Source organism: Phocoena phocoena, chromosome 10, assembly GCF_963924675.1.
Source record: "Phocoena phocoena chromosome 10, mPhoPho1.1, whole genome shotgun sequence".
In the NCBI taxonomy this organism is placed as follows: domain Eukaryota; kingdom Metazoa; phylum Chordata; class Mammalia; order Artiodactyla; family Phocoenidae; genus Phocoena; species Phocoena phocoena.
The window spans coordinates 1,241,338-1,261,698 of NC_089228.1; the positions used below are offsets into that span (position 1 = coordinate 1,241,338).

Genomic DNA, 20,361 nt, shown 5'->3' on the forward strand with positions numbered 1-20,361 from the left:
TAGCCTTCACATCTAGACCTTCTGAAAGCTCACAGAAAGGGGACACGGTGAGCTGAACATAGCTCAGAAAACATATAACGTAGACACGGATGAGAAACGCTCTCTTAAAGAACACGCCTGGAAGCACGGCTGTCAGAGGAGACGGTGCTTTAGCGTCCATCCTGGGTGCCTTTCTTAGCAACCAGGCCCTGTTTTGTCCGAACCAGCAAACACGCAGCAAACAAGTTAGATCTCTCGCCTCCCGTGCAGCTGGGGCCTGGCCGTGTGATGCTGTCCTGGAACCTGCGGTGTAGCTGCAACACGACGGGGAGCTCTGTACTGCCTCCTGCTGAGCCCGGGAGCTGGAGCCGGTACCCGTGGGCATGAAAGCCATGCAATGAGAACAGCTGAGCAAAGCTACAGAGGGAGCCTTGGGCGTGGATGGCACAGCGGTGTCCCGAAGCCGCCTCGGCCTTCTCATGTCACGGGAGAAAAATAAACCTTTGTTTGTTAAGCTAGCGAGGTCAGGGGTCTGATGCAGTCAAAGAGCCCCCGACCGGTACGTGTGCTCTGGTGGACAAGGAGAGCCTCAGACCCTCACCTCTGACTAACTGTTATGAGGGATAGGAAATAATGCACGAAAAGGGCCTTGGTTAGAGCCTGGCATGCAGGTGGCACTCAGTGAAGGGCAGGAATATAATTCTCATTTCTGGCAAAGCCCTGCAGGCCCAGGAGGCCATCCTGTAAAATTCTAAGGTCAAATAGAAAACAAAGGGGCTTCCCTGGTGGCACGGTGGTTGAGAGTCCGCCTGCCGATGCAGGGGACGCAGGTTCGTGCCCTGGTCCGGGAAGATCCCACGTGCCGCGGAGCGGCTGGGCCCGTGAGCCATGACCGCTGAGCCTGCGCGTCCGGAGCCTGTGCTCCGCAACGGGAGAGGCCACGACAGTGAGAGGCCCGCGTACCGAGAAAAAAAAGAAAAAGAAAACAAAGGTAAACGGGATGCTAATTGAGCACCTTGCTGTGCACACCAGGCGGCCAGCCAGACCACCCAACCCAGCGTCTCCAGGTTTCTTACTGGAGCACAGCTGAGCAAGAAGATTTAACTTAAAATCAAGTTAGCATAGGATTTGTAGAAACCCGTGTTTCTACAAATTGTGTTATAGAAACCGCCACGAAACCGCCCTTGGTATCTGTTTACTTTGTGAAGCACTTTCCATCTATCCTTCAGCCAATCTTCACCGCAGCCTCTGCAGCCGGGCAGGGGACCCAAGAACCCGGTACCACGGCTCCCAGCCTCGGTGTCCCCCCGTTGGGGCTGGAGGGTGTCTAGGAGCTGGCAGAGTGAAGGGGAAGAGGTACCACCCTCCCCTGGGCCCCTGTATGCCTTATTTTATTCTATCACTGCACTGTCTGGCCCGTTTGGTAGATGAAAAAACTAAGGCTCGGAATGGTTAGGCGTCTAAGGCCCACGGCTGGAATTGCAGTCCAGTAGACACCTGGCCCCAGGTGTGTCTGCGTCGCGGCCCTTCTGTCATCTGGGGGGCAGGTCCCCCCGGAAGCACAGGAGTGCAGATGACAACCGACAGCAGGACTGGAAACGGGGAGGTTTAGGCCAGCCTGGCACTGGCGAGGCCCTGGAGCCTTGAGAGGTGTTTTTGCTCTGTGTTTTTAATCTTTGTATCCCTCCAACTGGCCCCATAAATGCCCTGACATTTTCCCCACAGAGGTTTTATTTAAATTTAAAAGCTATGCAGGAAAGAATGAAGCACCTCTCTGTAGGCTTCATGCCTGTGTGAACACCAAGTCATGTGCGGTGTGATAAAGGGAGGCTGGGCTGCAGAACCAGCAGGCCTGGGCTCAATCCCCTCCACGTCCCCCGCTCCCCTCCACACCTCTGCGAGAGGCGTAACCACCAGTGTCTGCTTCCCCAGCCGGCACAAGACCCCACAAAGGCAGCCCAGCACCCGCTTTCTCCCACTAAGGAAGCCACAGCCACACTCATCTCCAGACAACCAAAGTCACACTGGGTTCGTTTCTTGAATAAAACACCTCCCACAGGCACTTGCCAGAGAGATTTCCCATGAGTCGTTGGAAGAAACTGATCAATCAAGGAACTTAAAACAGGTGAACGCAAACAAGCAGCTTTGAGCTATATTCAGAATGTCACAGAGAGCCAGGCCTCAGATCTGGATGGTAATTTGGAAACATCAAAAGGCAGGCTGTTTCTTCTCTCTTTACTCTAAAAAAGAAGGCTTTTCAAATTGTTTTTCAAACTTCTACGGCCAGACAGCATAAATAAGGCATGACAGTTACTCCCCCGCCACAGATTTGGCCAAAGGCAGCTGATAAGAGGGTAGTTGACCTCAAGGTTAAAAGCAGGTAACTTAAAATTCCGTTGGAGGTGTTTCGTGTTTGCGTAGTACAAACATTCTTTTCTTTCAGAAGGCCCCCATGTTGTTCAGCTCACTTCAACAAACGTTAACAGAGACAAAAGCGATAGGAAAAAGGTCATTCCTATCATGGGCCTTACAGTGTAGAAGGTGTCAAAGTAAATAAAGACAGTCCCACAGTGAAAATCAGGATAACCCTCGGATATTCTCTCTCAAACAGTCTCACAAATATCACCGGGACTGTTTGCAAAGCACTACAGAACATTATGACCACAGTAAATTTAGTCAATATTCTCAGTTATGAGGACCCTTGCACATATCTGGCTGAAAAAGGGCTCTTGGTAGACCAAACTGCAGTTCCTTATATACAAAACGCCCCAGGCAAGCTTTCCCTCCTGTCACAAGGACTCCCAGGCCTGTCACTTCTCCCCTACCCCTCTTTTCACGTAATTATTTCCCTATCAGATAAAACGGAAGCAACGTTTCTGGATCTAGGCCAGGATGATAGATTTCTACATTGAAGCAGTGCAGAAATCACCATGGTCCGTCACAAGGAACTCTTCATTCTTAAGACTGTTAGACAAAGAAAGATCTCGACTGGGAGCCTTCCCAGCCACAGAGAAGGTCACCCAAACGATTAAGGAACTACATACTGATTTAGGCAACAAATTCTGATGGTTACTATGGATTTTGTTACTGATGAAGAATCAGAGACTCGGCCTGGGGACGTGTGTGTACATGTGTGAGTGCATCTGTATGTGCCCGTGTTCGCGGTTTTCTCGTGACCACACGGCCCTTGAGACCCTTACTGTTCTCCTGGCCTGAGTGCTTTGGAAGCAACCTGAGGCCGCACTGGGCTGTGTAAGGCACCTGCACTGAGAACATGGCATTGCCTGAAGTCCTGTGGGGGAAACCGGGGCCCGCTCTGTGCAGAGAGCGCTTTATAAACGTGAGAGAGGGTGACTTGGCCTGAGGCAAGTTCTTACACAAACACATCCCGACTTTGGGGCTTTTCAGTGGAGGTTTCTAATCAGCCTGCATTCAATCCCAGACTCAACAGAAACTGCTGGTCAGACACATTTCTGGTTTACATAACTGCACATTTTTTACTTACAAACATCCCGTGGAGAACGTCTTTTCCCAGTTTCAGTGCATGAATCAGAAGTGGAAAACTGAGGAGGAGGGAGGACTGGAAGGGGGCGCCCCGGAGCGGGGGCTCAGCCCCGGGCTACTCACCATGGTCGTGGGCGAACACCAGCAGCTCCAGCCCCACCAGCATCCGAGCCAGCTCGTCGTAGCGGCCACAGTGCTCCCCCGCTCCGTGGGACACAAAGACCAGGGCCCTGCAGGGATGAGAGACGGCTGTTAGGAAGGTGCAGGCCATGGAGGCAGTGTCCAGGGCGGGGCAGGGCTCCCGCAACATCAGCGGAGAGCCAAACACTAAATCACGGGTCTAAGTGAGAGGGCACGCTGTTAAAACATGGGCTTCAGGGTCACCCAGATCGGAGCCGGTTCCTATAGAACAGGCACTACAACAGTGTCTCCAGCCGGGGGCTGAGGGAGTCCCGGGAGCTCACTTCTGCAGGTGCTGGCTTACGGCGGGTCCTCCATCGGCCCCACCCAAGGGGACAGACCTGAGCCAATCAGGGCACCAGGGTCGCAGCCGCAGTCACTGGCTCAAGCGGCTCCAGCCAAGCGAATGGGTCCAGGAGGAGCCGACCCTAGAGGACAGGTCAACCCAAGAGAGGAGAGGCACGTAGGGGGAACCCAGTCCTAACGGTGTTGTCTGGGCCCTGAATCCAGCCAGACCTGAAGCCAGCACGCTCCCAGCCCTGCTCCTGGCTGTGCCGTGCAGGCACTGGGTTTTCTGTCACTTGTGCCGACAGACAGTTCTTCCCACTGTCGTGCGGATAACTCCATTTGCACGTGCTTGCCCTCAGCTGCTGGAGTTTGTGCTCCGTGTGCACCTTTTCTTCTCTTCCCCGCTTTGCCTACCCGGCTCCCTCCTCCTCCCTTCCAGGCCCCACTCAGGGCCCCTCCTCTGAGGGAGATTCCACAGCTTCCTCTGGGCTCCAAACCCTCTGCCCAGCAGGGGCCAAGCAGCTTGCTGCCCTCCCCGCTGGCTGTAACCTTCTTGAGGACACACTGACTCTCACTCTCTCACTCTCTCTCTCTCTCACTCTCTCTCTCTCTCTCTCACTCTCTCTCTCTCTCTCTCTCTCTCTCTCTCTCTCGCTGCCTCTTTGTGGCTGGCACGGTTTTGAGCTACAGCTGGCACTCTGCAAATGCGGTTTGAATGAATGAATGAAGGAAGGAAGGAAGGAAGAAAGAGGCTGTGACGTTCTGAAATAAACACGGTATCTCGCACCCAAGATCTGTGCAGTGGAAGCCTCAGGCCTGGAAGCAGAGCCTGGCTGGGCGCCCAGTCCCCCAGCCGCCGAAAGCCTTCCATGTGGTGAGCCCACCTGCGGACACAGAGAGCAGCCCCCATCGCGCCGCGGCTCACCCCAGAGTGACCCAGCAGTGGAGGGTTACAGGAGGGCACTCAGATTCTTGAATATACAACTGCCCAGTCTAGTACTCAGCATGCGGCCCAGAGAGGCTAGAGTCCCCTTCAGGCAAGGGAGGAACTCCTGTGAGCCACGCCCATAAAGAGGAGGGGGAGGGAGAGGGGGCAGGAGGGGGAGGACAGCAGCTGCCCTTTCACCGAGCATTTACCATGTGACAGTTCCTCCGCTAAGTCCACATACAGGTTTCTAACCCTCATAATCATCCTACCTTTACCTTCTTTACAGCTGAGAGTGAAAACCAGAGAGGTCACACAACAAGTGGGTAAAATGTAGAGCAGAGCATGTCATCACCCGGCTTTCAGGTCTCCAGCGGGCAACCAGCAGGCCCAGAGTACAGGTCGTCCTGTCCCTTCCTGTCTCACCACTCCTCAGCCCCTTCCCGCTCACCGCCCGTCCTCACGAGGAGCTTCCGGCCATTCTTCAGCAGCACCAGCTCTTCCCACCTCAGGGTCTTTGGCGCGTCTCCCCGGAGGACCCTCCCCCAGACCTCCCATGGCTGCTCCTCGTGCCTGGGACTCATGGAAGACGTCTCCTGGAGCGGCCTCTGTGCCTCTGGCCTTTCTGACCTGCACTGGGCCCTCACTACACATCACAGTTTGCCCTTGTTTGCACTGGGCCCTCACTGCACGTCAGTTTGTCCTTGTTTGCACTGGGCCCTCATTGCACGTCACAGTTTGTCCTTGTTTGCACTGGGCCCTCATTGCACCTCACAGTTTGTCCTTGTTTACACTGGGCCCTCATTGCACCTCACAGTTTGTCCTTGTTTACACTGGGCCCTCATTGCACCTCACAGTTTGCCCTTGTTTACACTGGGCCCACACTGCACGTCACAGTTTGCCACTGCTTTGTTATTCACTTGCTCACTTGGTTCCTGGCTCTCTCCTCCACTTCGAGGTCAGCTCAAGAGGCCAGAAGCCTTGTCCACCTTGCTGCTGGCAGAATCCCAGAGCTGCCCCAGCCTAGTGGCACTGGCACATACGTGGTGAGCGAGCAGACTCCTGGGTTCTCTCTGCAGCTCCCCTCTGCACCCCGCATTTTATTCTCTGAGCGGCACACAAAGCCCCAGCACTAACCTCAGTTTCCTTCTGCATCTGTCCTCCCTGCCCTTTTCCTAAAATACAACAGAATCTCACACCCTCTTCACTGCTCCACGGAATGTCCAGCCACCTCTGCTTGATCAGATGTCAATGTGGGCAGATTACACCTGCCCACCTGACACTTCCGGGGTCGGCTGACGGGATGTCCCTCAGCTACCCAGAAGCATGGCTGGAACCTCTAAAGAGCCATCACCTGCCATCGGCACAAGGGGCTGTGCTCCCAGAAGGGGCAGCTCAAGCACTTTAATATCCTTGGGGAACGCGGCAGCTGCTGGATTAATTCAGCCCACGGCTAACGTGGACAGACAAGCCGGGTCACGTGACAGCCAGCCTCTCCCTGCGGTCAGGACCCACTGGGTGGAGGAGGACTTCAGGGTCTCAGTTTGCATCCACAGGGGTGGCACACGGCATCACTGCCACCATGCCTGGAACTGTCCGTTAACAGAACCCAGCCTGGACACAACGTGTGGGAGAACGGGTGCTCTTACTGTACAGGAACAACTTCTCCCCCAGTGGTTCTCAACTTTGGCCACACCTGAAATCACCTGCAGAGCTTTCCAAAGTGCCAAGGCTGTGTCCCACCCCCGGAAGCTGCTCTGGTTAACTGGTCTGGGTGGGAGAGTGTCCCAGAGGTTCCGCTGTGCGGCCGAGGCAGAGAAGCACCTCTCACCACGTGCAGTGCGGCCAACGATGCTGCTCAGACGCCACGTGGGATCCCCAGTGGCGAGAAAGCAGCCCTTCTGGCATGGAGACTTCTGGAGCCACTTATCTCCCAGAGGGACATGCTGGGTAAACCACAGGCTTATCTGGATCGCTGTAGAGGCTTCTAAGCCATCCTGCCGACACCCCTTTGGAAACAAGCAGACCGACGTGGCCATCCACTGCGGGCAGCAGAGGCCTCTGCCCCACCCACCCACCCACACACCCCGCACAGATGGGCAGCACCTGCACGCTCGCCTCCCCCAGACCCAGGCCAGGCTTCTCCACAGACACGTCCTCCGGTACTGGCCTCGACTGGTCCTAAGCTCCTGCTGCCATTAAGTGGGTTCCCCTTAGTTGCTAGTTTCAGCTCTCACCTGGACCCCAATTCTGAAACACCAGTCTGCCCTCCTGCTCCCCACACTTCCCTGCTCCCTGGACCTGAGCCTTTGTTTTGTAGAACGCGTCTAGCAAAGTGAAGATCCAGTCACATGAGACTTCTCGCTGCGTCAGAGAGAAGCTACAGGCCCCGTGGTCACGCCCTCATCTCCCTTCTCCCCTCGGCCGAGGGCTACCCTTCTTCCTAGCGCTCAGATAAGCAGATCGGGGTGCACTGCTAAATGTTTAATAACCGTAGGGAGTGGTCCTCATTTGTAGTGTTTGCCAGTTTCCACGGTGTAAATGCTCTCAGCACAGCGGATTTCAAGTTATTAATGTGACACCACCGGACACGGTGCTGGGGAGAGGTGTACACAGTCGACTCCCGAGAGCCAGGCAGGTGGGCGCCGGCACGGAACCCCTGCGCCAACCGAGGCCTCTCTGGGGACCCCTCTTTTCTGACTGTGCTTGGACTGTCGCTTGGGTCTCAGGCCTTTTCTGACCACCTCAGGTGAAGGGTCCCTTCAGCAAGCGACACCGTCTGAAGTACTGGTCCACGGCCACGCTTTGCTTTGCCTCCCCGACCCCTGACCGGCACGTACTCTCCAGAGCAGAGGTCTCATTTAGCTCATTTACGACCAAGTTCTCAGCTGAGGAAGATGCTGGCACACACAGGAGCTTAGGAAGGATGTGCTGACAGGCTGCAAGACCCCTGGAGCCTGGATCCCTCTGCCCACCGCATCCCACAGGCTCAGACCTCATGCCCGGGGTGTCCCTCTGCCTCGCCCCACCCACCCGTCAGGACAGCCCCCTCACCCGGCAGACCTTCCTGCCTCCCCCACCCCCAGGCCTGCTGTAGGTGGAGCCCCTGCTCACTGTCCCGTCCTGCGATCTAAACCTGAGGCCGGGCCCCAGCCCCTCCCAGGTCCCCACCTCGCTGCCACGGGAACATCCAGCCATTTCCCGAGCTGCGTGTTTACGCTGTGTCTCTGGGGAAAAGGGAAGCCCCCAGCACATTCACCACTGCATGCTGGCCGTCACCTGGCATTGCTCCTTTGGGGTTTCACGAGACCCCGTTATTACATTTCAGCTCTGGGAAACAGCACTGTGGAACCAGCATGCCAAGTAAATAAACACCAGCCTCACTCAAGGCTGTGAACAGGGAGCAACGTCTGAAGCCAGGACAACTTGGTTTGATTCCCGGCATTGCCGCTCGTGACCCCGGGCAAGGCCCCTAGCCACTCACAGGATGGCAGCAACGGCAGTCCTTTAACTGAGATCACCCAGAAATACGGACTCAAGGCTTACCACGTGCCAGGCCCCAGGGACACGAGACGGATGAACAGCACTGCCCCTGCCCTCACACAGCTGACAGTCCAGTGGGAAAGACAGGCCTCAGCAGAGAACACACACGTCAGCGTGTGCTGTGAGAAGCACTGTGAACACACAGGGGGGCTACAGGGAGCCTGATCGGCCCTGGAGGGAGCGGCCGGGAAGGCAGGCCGAGAAAGAGACAGGCGTGGTGGGAATGAGAGCTGTCCTTTGCAGGGTCCTGCCCGCCCCAGGCCCAGAGAGAAGGCCTCCCATGTGGACGCTGCTGCGAAGAGCCGGGGGTTCTGCATGCAGAGGGTGGGACCGAGCAGGGCAGTGACCCGATCTGACTTCCTGAAGCCCCCGGAGCTGCTGTGGACAACAGAGCAGGGAGGCAGGGGACGACGTCTGCCGAGGAACCCGCGTGGCCAGGCCCCCAGCAGGTGCCAGGGAAGGCGATCCCCTCCCTCCTTCCTCCCCTCGTGTTTGCATCCCCGACAAAGGACAGCATCGGAACACCAGTGAGGCCGTTTATGCAGACAAGGCAATACCGGCAGCGGCAGGAACGAGGCTCCAGAAGACGCTGGCGAGGATCTTCTTTCTGGAACTTCTTCGCCGGCTGCAGCCAGTCGGGAGCCGGTCGCTCCCATTCCGGGAGAGGGCGACTGTCGGCCCGGCCCCGGGAGCAGATGGCCTGCCTGGCATCCAGCCCTGGGAGGTGGGGCAGCTCCCAGCAAAGCACATGCCGCCCCTGAGATGAACACGCTGTGGAGCTCCTCGGCATTTACAAGCCAGGGCCCGTTTACCTGTGCCTGGGTTTGACAAAGCGGAACTCGCCCTCCATCAAATAACTGATTCGCTTTATTCCTCTGCTTGTTCATTGTTTAAGTGACTGACCTCTCTGGGGCTCAGTTTTCTCAGCTGTAAAAGGGGGACAATCCTAAAACCACTGACCACAGAGGAATCGCAAGGTAAACAAGAAAACAGGTGTGGAAGGCTCTGGGTCCTGCCTGGCACTGTCCTCGGCGAGGATGTTTCTCCGACGGCACAGGGGGTCCTACTTGCAGCCTGGAGGCCGGTTCACGCTGCAGCCCCCGTGAGCTGGCTCCTGCACCTCTGTGGGCCTCGGTTTCCCCACCTGTGAAACGGGGGCACTGGCGCCTCCTCGACGGGGTTGGAGATGAGATGAGAGAAGGTATGTGAAAATACGCTGAGGGGCTCTGCAGCCCCTGTCATGGGCTCTGCCTCACTCACCCGCTGGACAGCGAGCCCATTCATGGACCCACACTGTGCAGAAGCCCCTGGAAGGGTGGGTGGGAAACGGGCCAGCAGCCTCATGTGCTTCGAAGACAGAGACCGGTGCTGGGATGCAAAGAACTCATCCCCACCTATCTCCTACAGGACTTCGGCCTCGGCTGAGACCTGCTCCCACCTCCGTCTGCACACCTGCAGGGTGGGCACACGGCCGTCGGGAGAACTAAGGGGACCAACGTAAAACACTCAGCCTGGCCTGGCTGAAGGAGAAAACGTCAGCCTCCTTCCTGCTCACCCTTTTCCCAGACATGCTGACTCATCAAAGGAAGAACTGACTGCCCAGCTGAAGAGATGTTCTGCTCCTTTTATTATTTTATTTTATTAGGAAGAAAAAACAAAAAACAAACCCAAGGATTTCCTGGAGGAGATTTTTGGTCGGAGGGACACAGTAGATGTTTGCACCAGCAGGCAGCAGCTCAGGTGGGGTCACCTGACCCAGGAAGCGGCAGGCTTTGTGGGCACCAGCCCCACTGACCCTCATAACGTCCCCCAATGCAGGGGGCGCGAGGGGATCCTCCTGCCTCTTCAGGGGCTGTAATTGCTTATTTCCAAGGCGTCCCGCTCAGAAAACTAGATGGACACAGCAGCATCCACATCCACCACGCTCGTTACTGCCAAGTTTTATGACGTAAAAAAATTCCCCTGGGGCTTCCCTGGTAGCACAGTGGTTGAGAATCCGCCTGCCAATGCAGGGGACACGGGTTCGTGCCCCGGTCCGGGAGGATCCCACATGCCGCGGAGCAACTGAGCCCGTGCACCACAACTACTGAAGCCCGTGTGCCTAGAGCCCGTGCTCCACAACAAGAGAAGCCACCCCAGTGAGAAACCAGTGCACTGCAGTGAAGAGTAGCCCCCGCTCACCGCAACTCAACCAGAGAAAGCCCGCGCGCAGCAACGAGGACCCAACGCAGCCTTAAAAAAACAAACAAACAAAAAACCCCAGCGCATGTGTCACCAGGCCTGCGGGTGGGACTGTGAGGCTGGCTTGGACCCCTTCCCCATAACGAGAGCGGGAGCACACCGGGCTCTGCAGAGTCCAAACCCAGCTGCCGGCGGACTTGGTCCCTCCTCCCTGGCAGGGCTCCCACGGCGTGAACAGTGTGCAGTGGGGACAGAGACAGAACAGAGCCAGTGAAGGGGGTCTAAGACTTCACAGAGGGAACTAGAAATAGACCTCTCGTTTGTAAAACAGATCGATAATGCCTATCTCCCGGGCCTTGTGAGGAATGATTGAGAGAATTTATGGAAAATAACCCAGCAGGACGCGGGGGGCAGTCAGGCGTTATGTAACAGCCAGTGCTGACAGCTGGTATTTACTTTGGCCAGATACTGGTCTAAGTGTGCTGGGTACTAGCTCACTCAGGGCTCACAACAACCCAGATGTGGGCACCACTAGCTTCCCCATTTTACAGATGAGAGAAGTGGGGCCCCGAGAGGCTAAGCAACTCTCCTGGGGTCACAGAGCTGTAAGGTTTGAACCTGCACGCTGGGCCACTGTGGGACCACGTGATAAGGGGAAGATAAGGCCACGTCCAGATGTGCAGTCAGGTGGCGTCCCAAAGGCCCTCGCCCTGGGCAGTAGTGGGAGACTGCAGGACACCTACACAAGGTTTGCTCTGAGTTGATAACCCTGAGATGAGTGCAGCAGGCCCTTTGCTTTCCCTGACTTACTGGACTTACGAGCACAAAGCGGGGCTGAAGGCCATGAGTAACCCGTGGTGCTGCCTTCCCAGAGCCTCCAGAGTGCACGCCTGGGCTGCCCGCCCGCTACCCGTGTGACTCCTCCTCCCGCCTGGGCCCCCACTCCCCACCCCCTTCCCTCCTGCTCTGATGTGACCCTGGTCCTCCAGGCCGCCCGCTCCTGCCCTCCCCGCTGGAGAGCGTGGCCGGGTCCCCAGAGTGCACATGTAAGGCATGGCCGGCGAGCCCCTGTGAGGCCCTCTTCCGCTTCCTTTCGATGACGCGCATGCCCCCCACCCAATACCAAGACGCTCCCAGAAACAGAAGACAAGCCGAGCGGAGACCACCGAGCTTCCCCACATCCCCGCACTCTGAGCTGTACCCTTCACCACGAGCTTGTTTCCAGGTCGCCCGAAAGGCCAGATCTAGAGAGCTGAAACCTCATCCTGTGCACCCACATGCCCTGCAGACGGAGCTGCCCGCCTCCCTTCCCCTCTGGTCTGTGTGCCCTCCTCGTTCAAAGCACCCTGCAGCCTCCACGGTGACCACTGCCCAGCCAGAGCTAATGTCCACGCCCTGGTTACTCCACACAGTGGCAGCTGGTTATGTCTGTCTCTAGGCTGGAGGTGTCTTCTGCATCTCTTAGCTGTCCCAAGACACAGAAGCGGAGAAATTCTTATCTGCTGAGTGAGGTCGAGTCATCCTGCTGAATGAGCTCCCTGCTTGCTGCGCCCCCGGGACACCATGCGGCCCACTCCCCCCAGCACTGAACCCCTGAGGCCAGGAGTTTTTCCCTCACTTTCACGGAAATTGTTCACGCTGCAACTGGCTCCATCTGCTGATGTTCCGTCCTCATGGGAAGGAGGGGCCAGGGTCCCTGTCTTTTCGAGTGCATTGTGCCTGGGGCCACTCAGGGGGCCAAGTCCACACATCTCTCTCTATGGAGACCAACAGCTACGGACCTGGCTTTAAGATACTCGTGCTAAATCAATCCGTTCACTTTATTTTTATCTCACAGACCAGTAACATTGCAGAAAAACTTGGCTGTGGTCCACAAACGTCCTTCTGTAAGACCTGACAGGAAGGCCACAGAGAAAACCTAGAGTCACCAAAAAGGGGTGAGCTTTAAAAATCAGCTCTCCCTGAGTTCGGACCCCACCTCCACCATCTGAGAAAGTCACTCGGGTAGGTACCCGTAAAAAGGGAAAAGCAATCCCTGCCTCGCAGAGGTGTAAATGACGACGCCCTCAAGGTGCCTGCCCAGCACGTGGCGCTCGGCTTCCTCTCCCTGTTCAGCCCACGGCGGCGCTGCGTGAGCCGGGCCACCTGGGAACACACCAGGGTGCTTGCACTTGCAGCTCCTGCTCCACACAGCCATTCGGTTACCAGGCAGGTCACCTCCTGGTCTTCCACTCTGGGTATTCTACACATAAGCAGCCCCACCTGTGCCCAAAATGGACCTAAAGCCAACAGGAGGTCACGACTCGAGCCATTTGGACACGGGAGCAGTGCTGGACTGTCAGCCCACCCAAGGCTGCAGGAGCCCTCCACGCCCCATGGCTGCCAGCCAGCCAGAAGTCTTCCCGGCTCCAACACGCTAACAAGAGTGGCTCCCACCAAAGAAATAAAGCAGCCGAGTGGAAGCAGGCATGCAGCAGGACGACAGCCGCCCGGGGCCTTGGCTGGTTCAGCAGCTCTCACTGCAACCCACACATGTCCATGGGAAGAAGGGCCTGCTTTGGCAGATCTGCACAACAGGGTGGTTTCAAAACCCCACTTCGCCTAAATCCCCATATGCCAACGTTACTGAAACATTAAAAACAGGTAATGTGTGTGTGTGCGTTATAACATAAACATATCTGATTTTACAAATGATAAGAATGGCATATTTTGAGTGCCTGTGTGCCAGGTGCTGGGCTCTGCACTCTGTATGCACAATCTCAGCCCCCAGGCTGGAAAAGCTCTGGATCTCCTGGAGCTTTTTCAGATTTCAGTTTATTCCCTCTTCGTAAGTGCCCATTCTTATTTTACAGAATGTTTTATAGCCAAGTCTTCCTGGATCCTGTTGGAAGTTATTGGAAAGTTTCTAAATTTCTTGTAGCAGAGCTATCTGATAATACGTTTCCTCGAGTCCTCAGAAGGATGCCCTTCTGTGGAGCTGTAAAGTCTGGATTTCTGGTGATTTTCATCTTTTGCTCATCCTTTTTGAAAAAGGTCAAGATGTGCCCAGTATCAAGAAATGAGGGGCAGTTGTGAGGGTCCTGCCCAAACCTTTTAGTCCAGCTGAAGCAAAAGGTGCGGAACTACCCCTAGGGAGCCACCGAGACTCACAGGAGGAGGAGTAATTAATGTTCCTGGTGAATTTATGAAGGGACAAAGGCCACCAAATCTCCACAAGTATAACATGAAAAAACACACACACCCACACCCACACACAGATACTTTATGTAAGTTTGAAAAAGGAATATGGGTCATTTTGAAAAATGGAAAAATACAGACAAGCATAAAGAAAAATCAAATCCATCCATAATCCCACCACCCAGTGATACTGTCAGGAACATTACATTTCCTTCCAGGTTCTCCCTCTCCACAGACATTAAATTTTGTTCTTCATTATTTGTAAGTTAATTATAAATTTATAATTACAACTGTAATTGTGGTTTATAATTGTAATCACACTTATGTTCCATTTTGGACCCCTCTTTTGATTCCTCAACGTCTTTCCATGAAGTTTCCTGCAGGAAGTGCGGCACCACCTACTTCCAGAGCTGCTGTGAGTGAACGGACGGAACACCTGAGAAGGCCCCCCCGGCACTGCGCCCGCACCTGGGAAGCACCCAGGAAACGGTCAGACGATAAACATCCCTCCTGCATCCAGAGCAGACATCACTAATCAACCACAGCTCCCTGTTCTGCTGAACCCAGGAAGCCTCTGAGCCTTTTCAGCTCCACACTCGGGACTCATACTGTGTTCCTACACTGGGTCTTGGTTTTGAAAAGGCTGGTTCTGAACAGCTTCAATTCCTAATTCCCCCAGGATGATGTCACCACCACTTGGAGCATCAAGGCTCTCGCATTCTGTGGACCTGCAGCTGGTCCTTCTGCATTCAACGCGACCTTCACGAATGAGTACCGTGAAACCACTGCACATGGGTTCCAAAATCGGGGTCTGGCCTCCCAGCATCACGACAGTGACGGGGCTCGATTTAGCTTGAGACCAGAGCTCCTTGATTCCTGGGCCATCGAAGGAACACTGTCACACAACCCTCCAGACAGCAACACACGGAAGCCGATGGTGCCCCGGGAGGTGTCACAGGACGCCTGGAGCAGCCACTCTTCCAGCACTGACTCCACTCGGCAAAGGTTTCCCTGGGCGAGGATAATGAAATCCCAAAGTTGGCCTGCCCTGAAGTCAGTCAACTAGGAAATCACAGGCCACACCAAAGGTGTGTTTCCATACAAATGTGCAAAAGCAAATCCAGCATCAACCAGCTTGAAGCAGAGGGCGATGGACAGTCTGATGCCTTTTTAACCCATAATTTATCTCACTGCTAACATCACTCTTTGGGCACTTATCGCATCCCCCCCGGGCCACCCGGATGCCGGGCTTACCTAGCCTGCTAATGCGATAGCTCACCTACTCTGCAGAGCCCTTGGGCTCCCGCGACTGACAGGCGTGCCTGCAGTCAGGGCCAGCAGGGAGCAGCACGCAGTGCCGCCCCGTCACCGGGCGTGGGGGGTCCGCACCAGCCTGGCCCCCAGCCCCACTGTCCTCGTCTCTCTGCAGAGGACGTTATCCCCAGACTGCTCACCACTCTGCTTCCAGCACACGCACTCCTGGGTCTCTGCCAGCTTCTCCTGGTTGGCTCCCCTCAGCCCTCCGCCCCGTGTGGCTGTCCCCGAGAAGACCTGGGCCTGGCAGAGCAAGGCTGAGGTTCCTCGCCAGCCCACAGCCTTAATGTCTGCAGGCAAAGCCAGGTGTCTCGAGGATGCACAGGACTACCACGTCTCCTACGTGATATGTCTCTTGACCTTTCAAGACTCGATCTAGTCTTGCTCTGCACACAGCCTTTTTCTGAGCTGGAAGCCCTCTGAAAGCAGAACCCTGGGGCAAAAAGACTGAGATCTAACACCATCCTTCCATTATAATTGTCTCTAACTCCTTACTTACATACCTACGATTTTACGTATTCTGAATACCACTAATATCCTAAAATATGCCAGCTTAGGAAAACAGCATACAATTGAAAACAAGACAAAATGGGACTTCCCTGGTGGCGCAGTGGTTAAGAATCCACCTGCCAATGCAGGACACGTGGGATCGAGCCCTGGTCCGGGAAGATCCCACATGCCGCGGAGCAACGAAGCCCGTGCACCACAGCTGCTGAGCCTGCGCTCTAGAGCCCACGAGCCACGACTACTGAGCCTGTGTGCCACAACTACTGAAGCCGGCGTGCCTAGAGCCCAGGCTCCGCAGCAAGAGAAGCCACCATGAGAAGCCCGCACACCACAACAGAGAGTAGGCCCTGCTCGCCGCAACTAGAGAAAGCCAGTGAGCAGCAACAAAGACCCAATGCAGCCAAAAAATAAATAAATTTATTAAAAAACAAACAAACAAAAGAACATGCCCGGCACAGAGCAAGCCGCTCACTATGCTGATGGATTCCATCAGCTTTGAAGGAAAACTTGCTCATCCCAGCAGAGAGTACTTTGGTTCAGGTGGGAAGTTCGATTTAGGTGAAAAGACAGGTGTGGACTCCTCGCCGGCCCCCTGAGCCTCCGGTGCTCAAGGTGCATCCTGGGCGCGCGTCACAGGCAGCCGGCCTCCAGCTCGGCCTCTGCTTTGAGCCCCAGGCCTACCTCTGCGGCCGTGCCGGCCACCCCTGCAGCCTCTGGACACGGAGCCCCGGGCCTGACCCCCCGAGACGGGCCTCGCCTCTCATGTGCACTCTCTCCACCCCTTCTGCTACCACCCCCGGCCCCCATTCCCCCAGATCGAGGATCACAACAGCCTCCAACTCCACACCCTGCCCCCAGCCCTCCCACTCCAATCTGTGCCAACACAAACCCCAGCTTTCTGGCGTGCTGACATCTGCGCCTTCACTGGGCCCTCTCCTCTGCCAGGCCCCTGTCCGGGCTCTGCACCTCTGCCTGCCCTAAGAGGCTCTGCTCCGGGCCCTCCCAGGGTGTCCCAGCCACAGGGGTCTGGGGAGGACATGGGTGGTCAGGGCAGCCGCAGGGAGCTGAGGCCACGGACAATGCGGCCCAGCTGGGGAGTGGCCAAGAGACACCATGGGCAGAGCAAGCGGGCGGTGGGAGGAGTCACAGGACCACAGGTAACAAGGCTCAGGACAAGGGCTGGCAGAGTCCCCACGATGGAAGGGACAGGCAGGGCTGCCTCGGACGTCATCAAACACGCGGGGCAAACGGTCAGGGACCAGGGGCTCCGAAGCAGCCAGAGGGAAGGAAATACGCCTGGGGCCGTCCACTTACCCAAAGCCGTACCCTTCATCCCAGCAGACTCTTCCCAGGAGTCCTGTGACATAAGTAGCCAATTTTGCAAAGGAGAAAACGGAGACTCAAAGAGCTGAAGTTAACGCACTAGCAATCAGAAACATCAGAAGTTGGGCTTCCCTGGTGGTGCAGTGGTTGAGAGTCCGCCTGCCGATGCAGGGGACACGGGTTCGAGCCCTGATCTGGGAAGATCCCACATGCCGCAGACCAACTAGGCCTGTGAGCCACAACTACTGAGCCTGCGCATCTGGAGCTTGTGCTCCGCAACAAGAGAAGCCACGACAGTGAGATGTCCGCGCACCGCGGGCCAATGAAGAGTGGCCCCCGCTCACTCCAACTAGAGAAAGTCCACGCACAGAAACGAAGACCCAACAGAGCCATAAATAAATAAATAAATAAATAATTTTTTTTCAAAAAAAAAAGAAGAGTCAGAAGTAGAATCTGGATCCACCTGACCTTGAACCTGTACCCTGCCAATCCCACCAGGATCCCCGAGAGCCCCAGCTCATGGCTCCAGCCCTCACCAGCATGGACCTACCCGCCCCTTTTGGGGGGGTGGCAAGAAGATGAAAGAGATTATGCGTACGGACTGCATTTTGCCAACTGTATGTGACCAGCTACCAGCCTCAAGTCCTCTCTTACGGTGAGACGGGCAAATGAAGGGGAGTGAAGGATGAGTGAAATCGTGACTCAGCCTCTTTACTCTTCCCTGTTTGGTGGCCGACAGCTCATCTCCCAGCTACACTACCAGCAGAGACAGTGAACTGGGCTTCTTGGAAGCCCCCAAACCCTTGGAGGGTGGGGCAACAAGGCAGGAGGGACTTGTGCCCTGAGTGGCCGTGTGGACCCCTGGACTGGTGATGGAGAGAGACACAGACCTCCATCTTACATAAGCACCATGTTTCTTTTTCACAACACTCAGGCTGAACCTTAACAAATGCAGACCCTCGTGTACGAGATCCCTTCACACATGCAGGTGCAAGCTGATGTGGGTTCACGCCCAGGCTCTGCTGTTCCCTAACTGCAACGGTGGGCAAGTTGCTGAATTCTCTGCTTCCTCCCGTGTGAAACGAGGGTAACACAGGACCGGCAGTGCAGATGACACAGCACACACACCACAAAGCTGGCTACTGTCAGCGTAGTGGAGTGTTCTCCTGCCAACAGCCCCCTGTCAGTCAGCCTGTGCTGGAGGAGGCAGGTTTTATGTGGGTCCCATGGGGTCAGCTACTGTCTTCCTGCCCCAATTGATATTACCGTCCTCACATCCATTTTAACGCAAGATCCTAACAAGCACACTGGTAAGAACTGCAAAGTTCCAATGCTGCAAGGCTCCTCCAGCATGTTTCCCAGAGCATCTATTTCCTTAAAAAAAAAAAATCTATTTATCCATCCAGCTATATGCACATAGACACAGACATATTTTTCCCTAGAGAAGACGAAGCCCCATGAAAGGGTCCATCCATCCATCCATCTATATGTAGACAGATACAGACATAGACATATTTTTCCCTAGAGAAGACAAAGACCCATGAAAGGGGATGGAAGGCTGCGATGACTCCACCTGTAACACCAGGTGGAGGAGCAACAGGACCACTGGGCACAGTCCAATGGCTGCCCGGCTCTCAGCCCCTCATTTCTTCAGTAACAGAGATTGACTGAGCGCTGGGTTTCTGGACCAGGCTCTGGCTTAGGCTCTGAGGACACATCTGAATTAGATAAAGTCCCTACCCTGGTGGAGACAGAATAATCAGCAAATAAACGTATGCCAGGTCACATTAAAGCGCCATGGAGAAAACAGTCAGGGTTAGGGGCCAAGCGCCACTGTGCTCCACCCCTCAGAGTGCAGCATTGCTTCCTGCAGCACCAGACACCCTAGACACACCAGGTCCAAGACTGCGGTCAGACATTTTCCAAAGAAGATGCATGGATGGCCAACAGGCACATGAAAAGATGCTCAACGTCACTAGTCATCAGGGAAATGCAAATCAGAACCACACTGAGCTACCACCTCACGCTGGTCAGAATGGCCACCATTAAAAAGCCTACAAATAACAAATGCTAGAGAGGGTGTGCAGAAAAGGGAGCCCTCCTACACTGCTGGTGGGAACGTAGATTGGTGCAGCCACTGTGGAAAACAGTATGGAGGCTCCTCAAAAACTAAAAATAAAGCTACCATATGATCCAGCAATTTCACTTGAGAATATATCCAAAGGAAATGAAAACACTATGTCCAAGAGATATCTGCACCCCCATGTTCATAGCAGCATTGTTTACTGTCGCCAAGTTATGGAAACAACCTAAGCATCCGTCGACAGACGAATGGATGAAGATGTGGCATATATTGGGTTGGCCAAAAAGTTCGTTCGGGTTTCACCGCAAGACGTTATGGAAAAACCCAAATGGACTTCTTGGCCAACCCAATATATACGGTGGAATATAATTCAGCCATAAAAATCGAGGAAATTCTACCATGTGCAACAATATGGATGGACCTTCAGGGCATTATGCTAAGTGAAATAAGTCAGAGAAAGACAAATAGCACATGCTCTCACCCATACATGGAGCCGAAACAGAAACAACAGCAAAATAAGGAAACTCTCAGAACAAGAGATCAGATTTGTGGTTACCAAAGATGGGGGTGGGAGGAGGGGGAACTGGAAGAAGCAGGTCAAAAAGTACAAACTTCCAGTTATAAGATAAGTAAGTCCTGGGATGTGATGTACAGCATGGTGACCACAGTTACCACTGCTGTACATGGTACAGGAAAGTTGTTAAGAGAGCAGACCCTAAGAGTTCTCATCACAAGGAGGAAAAAAAACACTTTTTTTTTCCATCTATCTGAGATGAGCAATGTTTATCAGCCTAATGTGATAATCATTTCTAAGTCCATTAAGTCAAATCATTACGCCGCGCACCTTAAGCTCATACAGTGCTATATGTCAATCACATCTCAATAAAACGGGAAAGCAACATCAGCGACAACAAAGAGTTTGGTCAGAGAGGGTGTCACTAACTCAGCCGCATGCCTTATTGCTGCCAATAAAATGCAGAACCAACCAAATACGGGGCCCTCTGAGGTACTCAGCAGCTAACAGCCCCAGCGCCCAAAATCCAGTGAGCACAAGTGGCATCTGGATGCCCTGATGGAGATTCCTCAGCCCCTCCCATGTCAGCCCCTCCTCCTATCATCTGCTCAAGGTTCCACTGAAGTGAGGCGGATAACTGCCTTCCATAAACCAAGTTCGAAACTGATATGGAAATTATTATTCCTCCTGCCTCAAAGTAATTTCCTACGCTTTGGGGGATGCAACCTCCAGGAATGATTTATCTTCAATCGCAAAGCAGTTCTGAACTGTAAGGGGGCAGGAGATTAAGACCCTTCATTAACATGTGTGATCTCTTCAGAGGCGTCTTCTGGCGGCCGTGGC

The 20,361-nt window shown here is 54.8% G+C and overlaps 1 protein-coding gene across 3 annotated transcripts in view; it reads right to left on the reverse strand.

Annotated features, from left to right (window-relative positions):
• MGLL (monoglyceride lipase) overlaps window positions 1–20,361 on the reverse strand; it is a 102,010-nt gene that overhangs the window by 62,536 nt on the left and 19,113 nt on the right. For all 3 annotated transcript variants that reach the window (XM_065885327.1, XM_065885329.1, XM_065885326.1), the window contains exon 3: window positions 3,607–3,713. In XM_065885327.1, coding sequence (XP_065741399.1) covers window positions 3,607–3,713 — 107 coding nt within the window. The remainder of the gene's footprint in view (window positions 1–3,606; window positions 3,714–20,361) is intronic.